General features: G+C 33.6%; 1 protein-coding gene and 1 long non-coding RNA gene across 2 annotated transcripts; one reads left to right on the top strand and one right to left on the bottom strand.

Annotated features, from left to right (window-relative positions):
* The first annotated feature begins 2388 nt into the window (after positions 1–2388).
* On the top strand, positions 2389–11666 carry LOC139965799 (acetylcholine receptor subunit alpha-type unc-38-like). Its single transcript, XM_071968559.1, has 7 exons — positions 2389–2503; positions 4532–4686; positions 5343–5387; positions 5857–5966; positions 6784–6900; positions 8795–9557; positions 10069–11666. Exons 1-7 carry the CDS (start codon positions 2467–2469, stop codon positions 10195–10197), a joined length of 1356 nt encoding a protein of 451 aa, XP_071824660.1. The 5' UTR covers positions 2389–2466; the 3' UTR covers positions 10198–11666.
* A 7420-nt stretch (positions 11667–19086) lies between these two features.
* On the bottom strand, positions 19087–20959 carry LOC139969673 (uncharacterized). The gene is made up of 3 exons (XR_011793788.1): positions 20825–20959; positions 20048–20202; positions 19087–19132 (listed from the first exon to the last, which is right to left on the bottom strand). It is a non-coding gene; the product is annotated as an uncharacterized lncRNA (long non-coding RNA).
* Positions 20960–21206: the final 247 nt, after the last annotated feature.

Here is a 21206-nt window from a genome sequence, read left to right as displayed (position 1 = left end):
TTTAGATAGGAAATCTATACTATAGGGAATACTAACCAGAGTTTTCTGTTGAAATATGAAATATTTTGCATGAAAAATTAGAAAGTTTTAGGGATGTTTGAGAGTAAGTTTATAACCAAACAAAAAATCTTGTTTTGAAAACAAACTGTCTACCAATTAGTGCCTACTCAACATCAAGAATGAAATTAGACGTAACTTTACATTCCCAGAAAATATGTTCTAGTCTTTCATCTTTTTCTCCACAAAACGTACACCTAGGATTTCCCTGCTTCCCATGCGATATAACAGATAATTAGTGGCAAGGATTCTATGAATGAAACGAAACTGGAAGTATTGAAGCTCATTCCCTCTAAGAGATTTAAATTGAATAAGAAAGATATTTCGCCGTTGTTTGTTGTTAAGATTTAAAATTAAGTTCCATTTAGAAACTGCCCAAGCTTGGAGCAGAGACAACATTTTGAATTAAAATGTTGTAAATATAACGTGATAAGGACGGATAACAATGAATCCTACAGGACAATGATCCCTCCCTATTCTCATTAAGATTGTTATTTACTTCTTGTGTCTATTCATCGGGAATGGCATGAATAATACTGTAATGTTGCAAAAAGGAGCAACGTAAATTAAACTTACTCTTAAAAAGCTGAAAACTCAATAGCTCCTTGTTATCATAAAAGAGGTCTTTTATACAAAAAATACCTTTCCCGTACCATGACTCAAAAATGTAATCGAATGATTAATTTTAATATTATAAATATTCCATAAGATCTGCTTCTTATACGAACCACTTGGGACGCAGAAATTACATCTTGCCCAAGCATAAAAAAATTTCGTCAATGAAAACAGTGCCGGTTTTTACGTCATCTTTATGAAAATTACATTGAAAAAGGAAGGACCGCTATATTTTCTTTGATAAAAATCAAACAACTTAGCCCAATGAGCGTATTTGCAACCGACCTAACGTTTTACCCATGTGCACTTCAAGCTATGGATAAAGCTAGAAATATGAGTAACATTTAAACCACCTTAAGCAATAGGATTTATCATAGTACTACGCTTAACCTTATCCGGCTTGCCAGACCAAATAAAATTGAGCAAAATTGACTCGAGGCTATCCATCCATCCATCCATCCATCCATCCATCCATCCATCCATCCATCCATCCATCCATCCATCCATCCATCCATCCATCCATCCATCCATCCATCCATCCATCCATCCATCCATCCATCCATCCATCCATCCATCCATCCATCCATCCATCCATCCATCCATCCATCCATCCATCCATCCATCCATCCATCCATCCATCCATCCATCCATCCATCCATCCATCCATCCATCCATCCATCCATCCATCCATCCATCCATCCATCCATCCATCCATCCATCCATCCATCCATCCATCCATCCATCCATCCATCCATCCATCCATCCATCCATCCATCCATCCATCCATCCATCCATCCATCCATCCATCCATCCATCCATCCATCCATCCATCCATCCATCCATCCATCCATCCATCCATCCATCCATCCATCCATCCATCCATCCATCCATCCATCCATCCATCCATCCATCCATCCATCCACCCACCCACCCACCCACCCACCCACCCATCCATCCATCCATCCATCCATCCATTCATCCATCTATCCATCCATCCACATATATAGAAATGAATGTGTAGCAAGTGGTATGACAGATATATAGTATATATATATATATATATATATATATATATATATTATATATAACTAACTATCTAAATATCTAACTGTCATGGAACTCTATCAATGAAGTCTTCGATGTACCGGGTTTTTATTTCCCTTTAATCAGAACACACAACTCCAGAGGTATTGCATAAACGCTTAAGTATGGACCGTTTTATTTCTCAATTGATTATAAAAAGTATGTAACTTATAAATTTGAATATTTTTTGTATGTACATGTGAAGATCTAATGTAGAGCAGAATAACACATAATTATTACAATGACGTGCAACTATTTATGACTTTAAAAGGTGAATTCATTTCCATTACAGTTACTGGGTAACCAGGACATTTAGAAAGTATGCAATTGATAACACATACGCCATTCCAAGAACAATTTAATGTAAAACGTAAATTCAGTTTTTAAAATAGGGGTGATCAATACATATAATTAGGGGTGACGTAAATCTTCGACGGAATCCATTATTACAGGATTATAAAGTACCACTTTGTTTGCTAATCTTTTTTGCCAACAAGGTAATATTTGATTAACACCGCGTCTAATTAAAAAGGTAGTGCCTGAATATTCAAAAGAGAGGAGGGAAATGAGCGCTTATAACTGATAATTGTCTTAACCTCAGATGATCTGAAAGAACCTTTTATGAATTAAATCTTCATTGCTACAACGCCATTCCAAGACATCCATTTCAAAATTAAAGCACGTGAAACTCACACAAGTTGGACATCCAATATGCTCAAGCTAATAACATGTCTCATCTTCATTCCAGGTAAGTTAAAGTCGTTTTAACAAAATAACTTAGTTAGAGTTATATTGTAAAGTAATCAGCTCTGTTAATTGAATACATGGCGTTGATATGGGCTGTCGTTGGATTCAGGAGACAGTGTCCAAGAATTTGCTGCGAGTACGCACTGATTTGTGTGAATTTAAAAAATGTCTAACATCACCTAATGAGTTGATCCATATTATACGAGCAGTTCATTGATAATATACAAGTATTAAATTGACTAAGTGATTATGATGTGAAGGTGTGTTTTGAATATAGTTAGTTTATATCTTGAGGTCATTATTTGTATACAACTTTCCATCCACTTAATTTAATTAAAGTTATGTTGCATTAGCAATGAAATACTTGATGATTACTCCACTGAACTGAATATCGTATCAATTCAGTATCATGATGAAGATACTTATTGACATATTCTAGCTAAAATCTTAATAGATTTCATAAGAAACTCTAATAGTATAAATGTTAGTACCGTAATAAAGTTATTGCTAAGTCTATTAGCGCATGTTTGTGTTATCACTGGTTTAACGTTATTACATAACATCTGGCTACGTTACTAGTAAAAAGTATAATCATATATAATTTGGTAATTCGAAAACAATTACCCCCTTTGTGCCTACTTTAATTTCTCCTTGTACATTTTCCCTGTCCGAAAGTACCAAATTACGTTTCAGGTACACAGTGATTTCCTTTATACATTGATATGACTACCGAACTGGGTTACAGTTGTATTTCAGTAGCATTATAGCTGTGATTAAACTGTTAAAATGGAAAATAAAATTATACAATAAACGATAATTTATTGTTGTGAAGCTTACTTAAATCCACCAACGAAGCAATTTGCTATCGGCAATTTAAATATGGTTCGTCTTTGATAAAACAGCAAATAATTTACCAAAGTATTAATTTTCTTTTTCAGATTTCAACTTCATTAGCTTAAACAAAATCAGTAAATATGTTGAAATATGCCAGTCAGTAGTCAGTCTAGACTTACCAAAGTTCAGTATTGAACTTTGCCATAGACTTGTTTCGTTGCATTTAGTTACATAATTTTAAAAATTTTAAAAACTGAAAATCTCAACTGACAGAGTTAGTTCTCTTCTGTAATTCGAATTGTCAATTATTATTCATATTAATATTTCCAGATCTGATGTGTTTCTGGTGTACGGTTTAAGACTAGTACTCACCACCCTAAAAAGTGGGTGTGTCGAAAATTAAATTTTCACCTAAACGTGTAATGAAATAATTCGCTAATACATTACATTTTACACAATACCAGTCATTTTCATTCCATTCTGTTCTCCCTCATAAATTCTAATATAAGTGCGTATATCTACACTCTGTAACTAACCTGTGGTTTTGTTTAAGATATATTTATCACATTTACATTAAAATAAAATCATCAGGTTTGATCATATAATTATGACAAGTAACCTTTACTATTAAATTAAAGAAAAATAAATGACTCCGCTTTTCCCAAATTCTTGTTAAAGATTATATTGGAAACAAAGAACCCAAAATAATTAAACCAATATATGTCACGCATATTAGAAAACAAAAATACTATTGAATTTTCCTAATTAATGCAATTCAACAAAGATACGATTAGTTATACTTTCACTTTGACATGTATTATTTTGTGTTCATGTAGCTATTACCTTTGGTTTGTATTAGTTTGTGTTCATGTAGCTATAAATTTTAGTTTGTATTATTTTGTGTTCAGGATATTACCATTAGTTTGAATTATTGTGTTCACGTTGCTATTACTTTTAATTTACGTTATGTTGTGTTCATGTTTTCGTTATGTTGTGTTCATGTATCTATAACTTTTGGTTTGTATTAGTTTGTGTTCATGTAGTTATAACCTTTAGTTTGTATTATTTTGTGTTCATTCAGCTATTACCTTTAGTTTGTATTATTTGTGTACAAGCATCTAACACCTTCTAGTTTGTATTATTTTGTGTTCATGCAGCTATAAACTTTAGTTTGTATTGTTTTGTGTTTATGTAGCTATTCATGGGAGGTACGAGAGAAACGCAGAAGGGAGAATACGTGATTACATATTAACTCATCCGAACCTCCATCTGACCGACAGACCTGTTCTTCATGCCAACAAATCTGTTCATATTGAAATAAAAACAGACTTTTACGCCTTAATAGATCTGGTGAGTACATGAATACCTTTACTCTGATCTTCCGGGGAAGAATTGAGCTACATTGTTACATTTTTTAACCCCTACTCTCGGATGAAAATGTCAGAATGAACACATTTTAGGAATAACTTTTTATTTTACTCTTATCTTAAAGTACTACCATTCTTAAACCCCATACATCGCAAATCTTAGGGATCCAGTTCAGACTTTGATGAAATATTTTCTTAGTTGTACTTAAAAATACGCAGTTGATACAAACAATTAACTTATTTCATAATATTTCGATAAGCGTTTGCCTGTTGTTGTTTTTTATTTATTTATTTTTTTTTGGGGGGGAGATATTTTCCTGTAAAATGCGCCAAATGTGTGTGAGAAAGAAACAACATTTTGTTCATGGTACGTATATGGTATCAAGTTTATATTTAAACAAAAGTATTTCTCAATGAAATACTGGGCCCTAGTTTTTTACTCCAGATTATTTTCAGTTAGAAATCATATCATATCCGTTAACCACGTCCCTTTTTGAAAGACTTAAAGAATAAAGGCAGCCTTTGGCACGATTTAGTTGTTTCCTCTCCTGATTGGCTGTTTATTATAAATTTCGTTATATACATGTTTTCCCCTTTTCTTAAACATCTGATACTTTTGGAACAATTGATTCAATGCAGAACGAGAAGGATCAAACACTTACCACTGCCTCTTGGTTGACTTTGGTAAGCTATCTTGATATTCCTGTGCTTGTAGCAAGTATAGTACAACCCATTATTGTCATGGTTTATATAAAAACATCCGGTGTGGTATGCATACATTATTTGAATGCATTGCTTAGTAATTTGTTGGAAAGTTTAATCAATTCTGGAATACTTTGATTAAGACTAGTTCTTACAAATATTGTATTATATATCATATTACTTATAATATGTAACCGTTAGCATGTTCCACGTTACTTTATTAAGAGTTTATTATAATACATAATATGTATTGTTAATTGAATACACACTATTTTCTCTTTAGTATACCTATTAAATTACCTTAAAATATTTGATTAAATTTTGTTTTATTCTTGTGCATATAAATATATATATATATATATATAAATATATATATATATTTATATATATATATATATATATTTATATATATATGTTTATACATATATGTATATTACATACTTCTTTATAGACATGGATGGATGAACGATTAGTTTGGGACCCCGAAGAATTCGATGGCGTAAGAAGTATCGTAATATTCAATAAAGATGTATGGGTACCAAGAATAATGCTTGGCAACGCGTAAGTTGAACAGTTATTATTTAATTGCTGTTTATTATATTAATTTCACATGTAAAATAGCTACCATTATTAAAAGCTATCATTACTTTGTAATTCTTTCTCCTTCATACAATGACATTACAAGTACTGTGATCAAAGATATTTGTTGTAGAATGCTCAAGGTACTCAAAGGGAGCCTTCCTTCCATTCTGAACAACACTCCACTACATTTCCAGTAGTTTACTTCATAATTCATGGGCGATTCAAAATATCCAATGAGCAGGACGCAAGTATTGCAAAATTCTATTGAGCCTTTCAGTTAGTATTAGGTAACACAGATCGTACATGTGTAATCAATCTCTGCAGTATAGAACCGTTCATACAATAATGTGGGATATAACCACAGTATAGGTATGCAGCACAATAGTCTTTTTGCGCAGACAACATTGCTTGTATGCTAAACTCAGGGATGGACAGTTGAGACCAAAGTTGCCCACCCCACAAAGGTAAAACAGAAAGCGAGAGCAACGTTAGAAGTGAGAATCGGTAAGGAAATTGTCAGACGACAATCGTTAAAGCTGGAGAAAGGTTATAGTTCTAACGTACATGTAGCAACTTGCAAATTGTTCCCATTCTGTATAAAGGATTTATTTGCACTCAGTAATATAGCTATTATATATTAATTATTATTATTATTATTATTATTATTATTATATATTATATATCAACATGTATAATATAATTTAACATAACATAACATATATAATGTAATATAAGTTATCATATATATATATATATATATATATAATTAAAAATTGTAATTTTTAATTTGTTATAGTGTGAGTACTGATGCATTGGATGTTGTTAAGGAGGATCGAGGTACCATATGGCTCATGTATAACGGAAAGCTTGTTTTGGGGACATCGGTCGTACAGTCCATCCAGTGTCATATGATGTAAGTGTCTTAGGGACATCGGTTATACAGTCCATCCAGTGTCATATGATGCAAGTGTTTTGGGGACATCGGTCATACAGTCCATCCAGTGTCATATGATGTAAGTGTTTTGGGGCCATCGGTCATACAGTCCATCCAGTGTCATATGATGTAAGTGTTTTGGGGACATCGGTCATACAGTCCACTTAGTGTCATATTGCATATGTTACTTGGCTTTATAAAACGTCCATTTTATAAATATGAAAGTCGAAACAGTGTTAATGATTCCAACAATGTTCAGTTACTCAAATCACTTTCAAAAATGTGGCAATGTGATGTAAGTGTTGTGAGGACGTGGGTCATACAGTCCATCCAGTGTCATACGATGTAAGTGTTGTGAGGACATGGGTCATACAGTCCATCCAGTGTCATATGATGTAAGTGTTTTGGGGACATCGGTCATACAGTCCATTCTGTGTCATATGATTATGTTTTGGGTACATCGGTCATACAGTCCATCCAGTGTCATACGATGTAAGTGTTGTGAGGACGTGGGTCATACAGTCCATTCTGTGTCATATGATGTAAGTGTTTTGGGGACATCGGTCATACAGTCCATTCTGTGTCATATGATTATGTTTTGGGTACATCGGTCATACAGTCCATCCAGTGTCATACGATGTAAGTGTTGTGAGGACGTGGGTCATACAGTCCATTCTGTGTCATATGATGCAAGTGTATTGGGGACATCGGTCATACAGTCCATTCTGTGTCATATGATGTAAGTGTTTTGGGTACATCGGTCATACAGTCCATTCTGTATCATGTGATGTAAGTGTTGTGAGGACGTGGTTCATACAGTCCATCCAGTGTCATACGATGTAAGTGTTTTGGGGACATCGGTCATACAGTCCATTCTGTGTCATATGATTATGTTTTGGGTACATCGGTCATACAGTCCATCCAGTGTCATACGATGTAAGTGTTGTGAGGACATGGGTCATACAGTCCATTCTGTGTCATACGATGTAAGTGTTGTGAGGACGTGGGTCATACAGTCCGTTCTGTGTCATACGATGTAAGTGTTGTGAGGACATCGGTCATACAGTGAATTCTGTGTCATATGATTATGTTGTGAGGACATGGGCCCAGTGTCATACGATATAAGTGTTGTGAGGACATGGGTCATACAGTCCATTCTGTGTCATATGATGCAAGTGTTTTGAGGTTATCGGTTATAAAGTCCACTTAGTGTCATATTGCATATGTTACTTGGCTTTATAAAACGTCCATTTTATAAATATGAAATTCGAAACAGTGTTAATGATTCCAACAATGTTCAGTTACTCAAATCACTTTCAAAAATTGATTTATATCGATTAATTATTGCATTCTCTTTTTTTCCTGAAGTTAAATGAGTTTGTGATTAAGTGATATGCTTGGCAATTATATGCACATCAGTGTTTATTTGGGTACGTCCATGGTTGTTAGATATTGAATCATACTGAGAAGGGTTATTGTGATATTCATCAAGCTCTGCTTTTTAATTGATAGAGTTAATGATGAATGTAATAGCTATCTATTGTTGTGAATTTGACTTAATATGTGGAGATGTTTATAACCACTCTTAGGCTGTGGGTCGGAAAGTGATTACTGCTAACATGATCCATACTCACGATCAATATGCCCCTCTACAAACAGAACACTTTTGTTATTATTTTGTTTAATTGCATTATTGCTACACAGACATTTATCCAAAGTGCATGCATAAGACCATATATTTTGTTTGTAATCTTGGTGAACTTAAACTACTATGTTGTAATATCCGTTACTTTCCCATACCCTAAACAAAATATATTTGCCTTTCTTGGTTTATGGACTAAATTAGATACTTTTATTTTTCATTTTCATTCAGGATTCGATATTTTCCCTTTGACACCCAAATCTGCGCCTATTATTTTGTGCCGGAAAACCAAGAGGTTGACAAACTAAACCTCACATCTTCAGAAGTATCATATCCCTCTACCCTACTAAGTAGTGAATGGGAACATATAAACACAACGATTTTGAACGAACTCTATCCATTTGAGAATTATCTAGACGATGAAGATGCACTTTTAGTTTCATTCGCTACGATTCATGTTATCCTCAAAAGGGATCCACGCTACTACATCACTACTCTTATTATTCCATCAACTTTACTTTGTCTCATGTCATTTGCCACGTTCCTGGCTCCTCCTGAAAGCGGAGAAAGAATATCTCTTGGGGTTTCTATGGTTCTTGGTCTGACAGTTTTTCAGTTATTGGTTGCCAATACACTCCCAGCCAGCAAAAATCCACCAATCCTAAGTGAATACCTTACAACGACATTCATCATTTCGTGTCTGGCTGTTCCCTTTTCTTTGTTCAATATAAATATCGCTTACGGTGAACGAAGAATTGGAATGCTAAAGTATCCTTTCGTTAATCATTTGATCTTGGATGTTCTTCCGAAAATTCTCGGTGTACTTACCTACGAAGAGAGAGCTTACAGTGGGAATATGAATCAAGGGATGAGTCAAATTTTGAACGATGGAGGGTTAATTCGGGTAACAACGATTGAGACACCACCAGTTTTGAATAAAGTCCAGCCACTGACTCCTGGTTATGTGACAAAGAAACTTACTCACAAGGAAAAGGTGAGAATATATTCCCTACAAATTTATTTGCGTGATAACACTTCTATCCCGAATATACGCTTGTATATAACATGAATTTGCTCAAATATCTGTACCAAGTAATAAGAGGTTGTCAGTGTATTTGCACGGCGCAACAGTAAGTCATAAGTTTTACCATAGGAAAATAAATTAGGACATTTTCCAGTTCACTGTGGCAAAAATGTAAATACATTAGCTAAACTATGATTAATATACCAGCGTTGAAACGAGTCAAGACTCGTGTCACTAAATTTCAAAAGAAATGTTATCAAGTTTATCCCAAATAATAAAGTGACACAAAAGAATGAATAAAATAGAAATGAGAAAAGTTTACAAGTTATGACTCGACAAAACAATGCACTGTTTGGTTACAACTTTGTCACCCATATGGAATATCATGCAAGGTCGTATTGGCTTTTGCCACAACTGCTTGTAACTAAAATATTATGCTTTCTGGAAAAACTTTGATTTGATTCATTTTATCTTTCGGCAGATGCAATTGGAAGCTCGTACAGCAAGTTTAGTGATGGACAGATTGGTTCTTCTATTATTTCTCCTTGCTTACTTTATTGTTGCCATATCTGTGGTGATAAAGTTTTCTGGTAACAAAACGTCTGTATAGGAGTGATATATTAAACTTCAAAGTGTTGCGGAATTTGCAATAATAAATATAATAGCTATAAATGGTCTGAATGGATTGAAATGTGAAAGTATTGATTTTTTCAATCGAAATTTGTAAAAGTTGTAAAATTTGTGGATGTAACTTTAATTTGAACAAATAAATGATCATGTTTGCGTATTAGTGTTCAATACAATAAATAAAATGTAGTCATGTCTAACCAGACACTTTATTCCGAAATTCAAAACCAGTTGTTTCTTTTTGAAGACCGACGATAGTGTCACTTTGATATATACCTGGTGCTGTTTTGTTATCTCAATTCAATGCTTTACACTGATATAGCCTTCAGGCACCCAAAACAATTATCCACGTATTCCTGATGTATGTTAACGGATCCATTTCTGTTTACTTTTACCATAAACGACATCTAAACAGAAAATTGGAGCACACATGTAAATGTTGTTCTCTTATTCTATACCACCTTCTGGTTTTTATAATTTAAAAAATGATGTTTTATTAATGTGATCAAAATCAATTTTGTCTGAATTAATGTTAACAAAATCAATTTTGTCTGAGTGAATGTTAACATTGCCATTCACAAAATGTGAGTAGGACAGATACTTGTAGAAGAATCTCACAAAGTACAGAACCGTGAATTTTAAAAAACGTTTATTTATCACACACATTTAAATATGAGCAACAATTGAACATTCCACGTAATACATAACTATATGGACATAAATAATAAAACCAAAATCCAGAATCATGCAATAGAAAGATACTCAAGCTAAAATGCTTCGTCATATGTTCATCACTAAAAATAATTACTTGTAATTTGATAGCATCCAAGCAGAAAGGCTCTCAGCAACTAACAACAATGTATTACCTTGCACAATGAACGAGATCACGTTACAATGGGAACTAGGTGCGATTTGATTGATTTCCTAGTTCTTATTTTTTTTAAATAGAGGTAAAGTTAGACGGAATTGGATTGCCATATCATATCTTAAATTCGCAAAATCTATTGTGTCATGACAGTCACAATATTGAAATGATTTAAAATTACAATCTCTCTCTGTAGTTGTTTTCTGTTTTCGATTTTTTAAAAACAAAATTATTAACAGTCAATCATAACTCAATATTATTTTCAATAAGAAAACCATAAATTTTTACATTTTAAAATAAAACATTACCAGCTTGACCAAGTCAGCTTACATTAATCAAATTGCTTTTATCGTCGGATGGTTCCTATTAATATCTTTGTTTACCCAAAAATATTATTTTACCCAGATTTCCACTATATGAAAATAACACTTGTGACCCATTGTGAATTAGTTTTGGCCTAAGCAGGGTATTAGTTGATGTTAAAGTGCAACACATAACATTTAAGAATTAAAATTCGTAATAAAGAAACAAAAAATATGCATAATCACATAAATAAATGTCAACATTCTGTTACTTTAAATTGTTTTTGTTTTTTCGAGTATATCATTCCGATTCTATTTTAACCTAAGTGTGACTTTTAGTCCTGGAACTCTTACATCATGTCGAGAGATTGACAAATGTCACTCTGAGCTCCCGAATTTCTGTTAAATTGAGAAAGGTTTTAATAAAGAGGACAGCAAATACAGTGTTGAAAACTACACTCACCAGTCGGTGCATTACCAGGGCAGCAGTTCTAGCTTGAATCTTTGTCTGGTGATAAAAAATAAGTTACATGACGAATGCAAAAATCAGATGAAGTTTGTAAAATGTTATAGACGCGATGGATAGATGGACCAAATTCAATTTCTCACAGAACACTAGGGAATGGTGGTCTTTTCTTTAATTTTTATTATTATAATAGTAGAATTAAACAATAAATTAAAAATGGCAAATAAATTAAATTTGAAATCAGTGTTTGATGAGAATTAAATTTTCGTGCCAATGTTTAAACTTTTTTTTGTAATCTACCCTATTTATTTTCGTTCAACAGAATTCCAAATAAATAAAAAAACTAATGACTATTACTTGAATTATGAACCAAGAGTCGATGAATGTTATAATGTAAAGATTTTTCTGCAATTTAAAGCCAATTTATATTTCAGGACACACCATGGTTCTCCCCCCCCCCCCCCCCGCCTCCCCCCCACTAACATGGCAAAATGGAGGAAGAATGATTTGTGCTCTCTATGAAACCGTAACCTTCCTGTAAAATGTCATAATGTATAAATATTACATTTTCGTTTTAAACATTCAGTTTTAACATTTCATGGACTTAAAACAACAACAAAAAGAACGTGTTTCTTTAGTTTGGTGATAAGCTGTGAATCACTCTATGTTAAAGGGGGTCAGAATAACATGTGTAGTGTCAACAAACGCTAGATTAGGATTGCAATCAGAGATCTTAACCCAGACAGAGAATGGGTTTGAACTATGAATGTAACGGAGACTACGAAGAGACTAAAGACGGAGCTCTTTGTAATCTGATCTTCAAGCCACACGCCGATTCCGAATGAAATAATAGTTTGTTTAAAATTCAAGGCATAGCAGTGAAATGTACTACTTTATGCAATATCTTTAGTCTTTATTTTATAGTTCCGTTAGAGATTCTATTCTTGTTTACGTCTGTTTTCGAGCTAAATTTGGTTCATGTTGGCTTATTTCTTATTTAAGAATCCAAAAATCAGTTACCATGTAAAAGTTTGATTATCATGGATCGTAAAAAGAACGTCTTTGTTTAATATGGTGATACGATTTGAATTACTCTATGTTAAAGGGTTTCAGCATAATATGTGCAGTTTTAACATACGATAGATTAGGATTGCAATCAGAGAACTTAATCCAGACAGAGAATGGGTTTGAACTATGGATGTAACGGAGCCTATAAAGAAAATGAAGACGGAGTTCTTTGCAATCTGATCTTCAAGCCACACGCCGATTCCGAATGAAGATAATATTCACGTTTATGTGTTAAAAGATCAAGGCATAACAGTGATATGTTCTACTTTATGCACTAAATTTAATCATTATTTTATAGTTTCGTTAGAGATCCTATTCTTGTTTACGTCTGTATTCGATCTCAATTTGGTTCATGTTGGGCTGATGTCTTATTTTAGAATTCGAAAACCAGCTACCGTGTAAAAGTTTGATTATCATGGATCGTAAAAGACTGCTTAAAAATATCAGACACATATGAAAAATCACACAACCTTAACATTTAGTAGCGTCACTGACCTTTGTTTCCTCGCGTAAATTTTCTGCAGAAGAAAGAAGAATGATCAAAAACAAACACTTAACTTTTTTTTCAGCTTTACTGATATGTTTCTCCTCGCTTTGCATAAGACAGGGTTTGAACAAACCAATCGGAATTGCAAAGAAAGGGCATATATCGGGCCATTTTCTTCACACCTCAAAACGTATAGATTGATGATTTGCATTCTATTTTCATTATATTGCGTTGATGATGTATATCTTAAAATTCGTTGAATCTGATGCGATACTACAATAATACTATTGTAAAGTTAATCAGAAAATAATAAGAAAAAGATGGCATGTACTTGATTTAATCGCAGACTTCACCAAAGGCTTGATACACGGGTAGATCACTGGTGTCCACATGAGCTACATTAGGGTTCTCACCGGACGGTTCAAGTTGAACAGTGAAGGTTCTACAGAAAGGCACATAAATCTCACGGTGAGAAACACTAAAAATTTGAGCAATCAATGTTGAAACTGATCAATACTTTCAAGGTGTTCCTTAATGTCACTGAACTGTGAACAAGGCAATCATTATGTGCTTCATCGTGACTTCCAATGACGAAATAAAAATTTCCATTACGAAAGTATTAACATTTAATATAATGTAATATCTGACTTTTGTGTCTTGTAAGGAAATTTGCCAATGCACAGGCTTCATTCTAATAACGGTCGCCAAATCCTAATAAAATGTAGTCTTACCTTGGTTGAAACCTAAGATAGTCACCGCAACACGCAGTGAATAACGCAAGAAATACTTCATGGTTGTTGGGAAGAGAGTTTTAAATTAAATACTAGGTGAGAGTCTCTGAAAAGATATTTCTTTTCTTTTACGTTTGAAGTTAATGAAATATTTAACCGGAACTACGCTTTCCCTGTTAAACTAATCGTCTTCCTTTCTTGATATTATACAGCCAAATGTCTGCAAACAAGAGGTCTGAAATTTTGCGTTTCCTTCAAGTTTACCAACCTTCTTGATTTATTTATTTTTGGTTGAATCTTGTTAGTAAGCCCGGACTGTGTAACTAGCCGCAAAATTAATCAATCTAAGAATCTAAAAAATCGCCATTATTCACGTGTTATTTTGGTATACTAAATATCATGTGCTAGTTTTGTTGAGAACCAGTTAAGTATTCATTATATATACACCATCGAGGATAGGACGTTTTTTATTAGTAGTGTACCTAAAGATGTTCCGTAAATATAATTTCCTTTGCCGTTATTATAATCATACTTCATTAGGACTATTGTTAATAGTTTCACTACGTGGGACCAAGAAGTATCTGAAAGTAATTTTCCTTCCCAGGTCTCGCCCCTGGACCCCACCAAGGATCTAGAATATGTTCGAAAAATGTCAGGATAATTTCTGCTTGTAACATGCAGGTTTTGGGCTTGAGAATTGCTACGAGAGGTATCTGATATCGTTTTACCTACATTCTCATCAGAACTCTAACAGTAACGTCCTTCAGATATGTGTATAAGCCTATATGAGCTTGGAAATCATCACAAAGAAAAACAATCGTACATTTTTACATAGAAATCACGGTGGCTACAAAGTGGCTTATGATTATTTTGCTGACATTTTCAATCTTATAAAGAAACAGTCAACGGTGAATGTACGAAGTTACCATGGTCAACCACGATGCAGTCGTTATAACTTGATCTCGTACATTCTGGTCAAGAAAGATAAACATGCTTAAAAATTCGTGACTAAAACGTGTAAACAAAGATCATTTAACAACAATTAAAACTTTCGTTTTCATTCTCTGTAGGGAAATTGTGCGAGAATGTAGCAACAGGTAAAATTCTGTTGTGTAACACCTAATTGATACCATAACTACCCTAGTCTATCATAAACTTGATTATTATTCAACTCTAGAATATCAAAAATATGATAATGAATGTGAAAACAGTATCCAGGATGCTCCATTATATTTTTTCTCACCAAATCCAGCATTGCAAAAATAAATTTATATCGGATTCAAGGACAGGTCTGTCATTTGAAGAGTAGTTGGCATGATTCAGCAGATAGCTACGAAATTTCAGTCTCATTAGTCTTTGGATATCTGGCTTTTACTCTTTCTGAAAGTTATAAAATAATGCTATATTAAACTGATACAAATGCGAGATCGGTAATTGGTGGATGTTCATGTCATGTCATGTGGATTGTATAGTTATGATATCTCTTCACTTCGTATCATATAAGTTGAAGGTATCTCGACACCGCATTTATCTATTAAATGATGACAGCTGCTCACCTCATTTTCTATAGGATAATGATACCTTACATCTTAATATGGAATGATGCTCTTACTTAATATGGAATGATGATCTTACCTAATATGAAATGATGATATCTTTACACCGAACTATATATAACCATGGAACCCCATGGGCTCAACATTCAGGAAGGACATGACTAACGTATCCCCCCCCCCCAACCCCTCCATTCCATCTCAGCCTTTTTCCCTCTGTCACCCCTCTTCTCGTAGCTCTCCCCCCCCCCCCTTTAGTCTGATGCCTTACATGCCTTCAATTCTACAAACACTGGCATTCCGCACCGAAAACAAGGAGAATGTTCTCTATCACAATCATAGAACACACTTAAGTAACACTAAATATACTAAAATTTCTCCCAAGATTGGAGTTATTCAGAATCAACTAAGGAGGAGATATTTAACAGATCATTTCATAAACTTTTTACAGTTTAAGCAATTAGTAGGTTTATCAAATATTGAAATAAATCAAATTAATATCCATCAGCTATTGTGCTATTTAACTAACAATTCAATCAATGTCGCATTGCAGTTTAAGTAGGATTACCGTAAGCATCGTATAGTGTGATAATTTGACCAGGGAAATCACAACATTTTATTACAGAAAATAGACTAATATCTAAGACTAAGCATAAATAAATATGAAAATACAAACTTACGTTGATGCAACTCTGCCTGTATATATAACGTATAGCAAAACAAATACTTCATTGTTGTTCAAGAGAGCGTACATACTTTGTGGTTCTGAATAACATAAACAAATCCGCTCTCAAACTGTCCTCCTGATGTGCTGTTATGGAAGCCATCCCATAGAAGTGTAGTTTTGCCGCTAAAATAATTGTCATGTTTGTTGATACTTTAACTACAATTAACCTCATTTTCCTCATTAGTAGTACATGTCGTTAATTTAACTTATTCCTTTAAATGTCGGCACTTCCTTGGATTTAATTGTCACTTCTATATCTAAAATTCTATTTAATTGTTCCTCTTTGGTTCACAAGAAAAGGTATGTTCCATTATTCAACATATAATTTGATTACTTGTTCCTTGATGGTGCAGAACGTTAACTGCTTTTCTATTCCAGTTATATACTGCATTCGAAATTATGAACATTTTCTGGTTCCTATTTAACATAATCAATGTTACATTTGCTCAAATAAATGAAACGTAAGTGTTGTAACGACCTTCAAACTACATGAATAAACATACATGTTATTCAAAGGGACACTTGGATTATCAGTGTGGTGACAACAACTATCTTCTTCAGAAGCTGAATGTCAGTCAGCGTCTGAAGATCCTGCTAGGATCAAAACTTCAGGCCCACTTACTTTTACACATTCTCTTACACATGATCTTAAGTGGATAAGCAGTTTGCTCCAGGTTTGGTTTTGTTGTAACTTTAACATTTGGTAACACAAACGTTATAATACGCGATGACAAACCACAAAGGAAGTTGTAATTCCTTATCAAACCCGATACAGATCGTATATACGATTTCCAAAGTTTATAGCAGATTGAATAATTGTTCTTACGAGACATTGATGTAGTTACAAAACTTATATATCTGTAATGATTTTGCCAAATCAATAAATCAAAACCAAGTAAAATAATTTTTAGTCAAATACATTGCAACGCTTACTAATAATGTGGTTAATAAATGTATTTACTTATTAACTAAATATGTAAAACGAGAAACAGTAAGCAAGTAATGATATAGTGGGGAGAAATCGAAATTTATTACATGAAGGAAACAATAGACGTTACACAAAAAGCTCACATATCACAACTATATTACTTTTTGTGAGACAATTTATACTGGTGAAATGTTATTATTTTTTTGTAGTCATCTTTTCTGATATGATACTCATTCATTGATAGTAATATAAAAGTTTGTTTAAGTTAAAACATAAGATAAATGGTTCCATCTATATTTTTGCTACATAATTTTATAATTTTACTTAAATTTTACTTTAAAAACAAATTCATTTACTCAAAAGCAAGAAACATTTTAGTTAATAAAGAAGGCAACTGTCAGGCAATGAAAACCTACTTAAACTATTTTTATTCGTCTTACAGAATAAAGCGTGTTTTACTGGTGCGATAAATTTACATTTCTAAATATGTTTGTTAATATATTTCAATAAATAAAGTTTTTCTACCAGCATAAAGTGTTTTTAAATGTTCTTCAACTTAATCAAAGCCAGAATGATAAGAAGTTAGTATTATTGAGGTGCTTGAAATGTTTTTTTCAACTGTCTTAGTATTACTTCATTAGTTAATTCTGAACATTATCAAAATGAAGTATAGTGGTTGCGAAAATATTTGAATAATTGTGGATGTTGTTGTACCGAGAAGTATATAATAATGTATGTTATACAGTTTAACCGTTTCATCAGGGTGCTAAAATCAATTCCTCTTTTACATGTCAATTTTAATTCATGTTAGACTTATCCTTTTAAATATATGAAACACCCTGATCATTTCTATTAGGGCTTGACTCCGTTAAATTTGTTTGTGCCGTTTCGTCATGGAGGGTGCGAATCCTTTCACTGTAAGAGGGAACCGCGGTCAATCGAGGCAGATAGTCTAAACATAATTTTCTCAACCAACGATACTTCAAAGCCAGAATCGCACTATCCCCGTAAGCAATGTTGATATTAACCAATGAGAAAGGTACAGTAGCACCGGCTAATACGAAAGTGGTAGTAAGGTATGCACTCAATATTGGTGATCGCTCGTTTGTTGCCGGTAAGATATCAGCAACTAGAAGCTGAAATACGGTAAGGCCAAGAACCATCGATACACTTAGGGAGATTCTCTCTCCACTATCAGGTGGAGCAACAAAAGTCATAAATGCCATGATGCAAAGGAGGGTCGAAGGTACCATAAGTGTTCTGATGTAGTATGTATATAATTGCTCTTACCAGGTCTAGCATTGCATAAAACTCCATCGTCATTATTACATGGACAGGGTCATCGGAGTCAAGAACAGGCCTCTCCCTTGCTGAGAAGTTGGCCTGGTTGAGTAGGTAATCTCGAATTCGAGCCTCATTACTCATTGGATACCTGGCCTCTGCTACATCTTAATGTTACTAAATGTGACAATAACGTGATTCGAGTTTTGCAAACTTTGCATAAGGCTGGGTTTTAAAAAACTAGTCGGAACTAAATTTATTTCACCAAAACTATTGTGATCCCAAACCAGTCGCTGGTCTTTCCACGTCTGAAACAGAACAAATAGATACATCTAAATGTGTTTATAGTATGTAAGTGCATGGAACATCTAAAGAGACGAAAATATTTGATAGAATGGAGTATGACTGGCACAACTGAATAAGCAAAGTAGTACGTAGTAAAAACAATGACATTTCCTGTCTTACCAAGTCCGTCCACACAGCCACGCTGATAACTTGATCTTTCTCATTCTTCGAAATGAAATGCAACAATAGTACTATTTATTTCACACGACATACTTAACATCAAACTAATGTACCGCTGCCTTGCTAAATAGTTGCTAATTTCCTATTTTGTTAATCTTGTTGAAAGAGAGAAAGGGGGGGGGGGGGGGTAGCGACTAGATTTTTTCAACTTTCGTGTACTTTAGGAAACTGATGTTGCTGTTACTTTACGTTAGAATCCGATACTCTGAATATTTAATAACAAATTTCCGCAGGAATTTCTTATTGACTTTCATATTTGTTTCATTTATAAACTTAATCAGTTTAAAAGATGTTATAATACGAACAACTGTAGCTTTCAGCTGCTTTATAAGAAGCATTGATACGGTATACTCAAATAAGAGTGCACATTATATTAACCAGATGAATAGTTACTCAATTACGTAAGTCGCTTGTTTTATATATCATATAAATTGTGTATCTTAAATGTCATGACAAATCTAGCACTGATCACTTCGAATACTTCAAATGATGGCAAGCCCCCAATACATCGTTCACATTGTACCATGTTGGAATAGCTGCTTCTATACCGGAAAAACGGCGACATAAATACACGGGAACTAAAACGTTCTTGTCGACAAAGTAATAAACACCTTCATTTAATGTGCAATATAATGAATTGGAAGGTACCTTAATTCATATAGTTCAAATGCTGGATGATTATGTGTCGACGGTGAACATTTTAGAAAGACCATTGTAGGCATAATACGATAGCCGTACAAAATATCCAAAATATGAAACCATATAAAACGAAAATATGAAACCATAATATGAAAACCAATGGATATCAATTTGAAAGCTTTGAGCAACATTTATAACCATCACAATCATGCAAATCGGAAAAAAGCAGAAACATACGCACTGACATCAAGATCAACTTACAACATCACACAATGCATACAACCTAACGTCCAATTGGACCTGCACTGTATCGTTAGAACTAAGCACTGGTCTGTCATGAGAAGAAAATCCTGGTTGATCTAATAAATATCTACGAATTCTCCCCTCTGCATTGATTGGATTTCTCCCTGAAATAGCTGTAATATAAGAAAATGTGTTTAAGATATAAAACACGAGTTGTCCTTTAGTTGTGGAATAAAGTAAATTGAATTAGAAAGTCCTACTTGTTGAAACAATGACAAAGTACTAGTCATAAAGTGGCTTTTTTTTATGGCAGAACATTCAAACTACTGATATTTTCTGTCATAACACCCGAAGAGTTTACTCTTCCGGATCGTTTTGAGGAGAATTTTCGGTTTGCCACTCAAATCATAGTCACTGGCCATTGGCCTCCGAAATTTGTGCCTACATATAAAACATTTTTTTCCGCTGTGCCTCTTTAATGCCTTCAAACAATACACACTCACCATTATTGTGTTCTTAATAAGATTTGAAAGCAATGTATTAAAGAACGGAGTATAATTCTTTGTAATTCTACTTCTCATCTGTAACAGTTTTTTTTTATCATTTCTTTCTTCTGTTTTGCTTTTCTTTTTTTTGTGTTTCTTGGACTATTACTATTTGTGTCTCTGTATAACTTATTAAAAAAATGCCAAACATGTCCCTATCCTACTGGATATTGACACCATTCGACTATTGATAATATTCGACTTGACTTCATCAAACATAATATAATTACGGTAGAATATAACTACTCACCTGGTATGAAGGTAAACAACAAAATGATGTACAGTTCCATCTGTAACTGTTGACTCTTACATGCACATGTACGAGAAACGAGTTTCCAACGAACAAACTTCGGAGCAGGACAGGCGTCCACCACATCAAATAAATTCTACACCTCTCTTGGGAATGTTCTTCAAGTAAAGTGACATTGCGACATACATGTATTTAATTATTTTCCACAACGCTAGCACCATAATTGTATGCTTGTCAGGTATCCATTTATTTGTTAGGAAACAAGATTGGTTTCCGTTCATTCGGTATCGATTCTGTCCGACTCAATATTTTTAATTAGAAGGTGAGACAAGTATCGATTTCAAATAGTAACACACATGCAGTAAGTTCAACAGAAAATTTT

Source organism: Apostichopus japonicus, chromosome 1 (genome assembly GCF_037975245.1).
Source record: "Apostichopus japonicus isolate 1M-3 chromosome 1, ASM3797524v1, whole genome shotgun sequence".
Classification (NCBI taxonomy): Eukaryota; Metazoa; Echinodermata; class Holothuroidea; order Aspidochirotida; family Stichopodidae; genus Apostichopus; species Apostichopus japonicus.
The sequence above is the reverse complement of the archived record's forward strand: the minus strand, read 5'-3'. Positions and strand labels throughout refer to the sequence as shown.

Bases quoted from the DNA above. Each gene is read 5' to 3' on its own strand.
- LOC139965799 (XM_071968559.1), top strand. From the start codon at position 2,467: ATGCTCAAGCTAATAACATGTCTCATCTTCATTCCAG. The intron at 4,687-5,342 runs GTGAGTACATGA...GATTCAATGCAG, and splicing joins TTTACGCCTTAATAGATCTG to AACGAGAAGGATCAAACACT. The intron at 5,967-6,783 runs GTAAGTTGAACA...AATTTGTTATAG, and splicing joins AGAATAATGCTTGGCAACGC to TGTGAGTACTGATGCATTGG.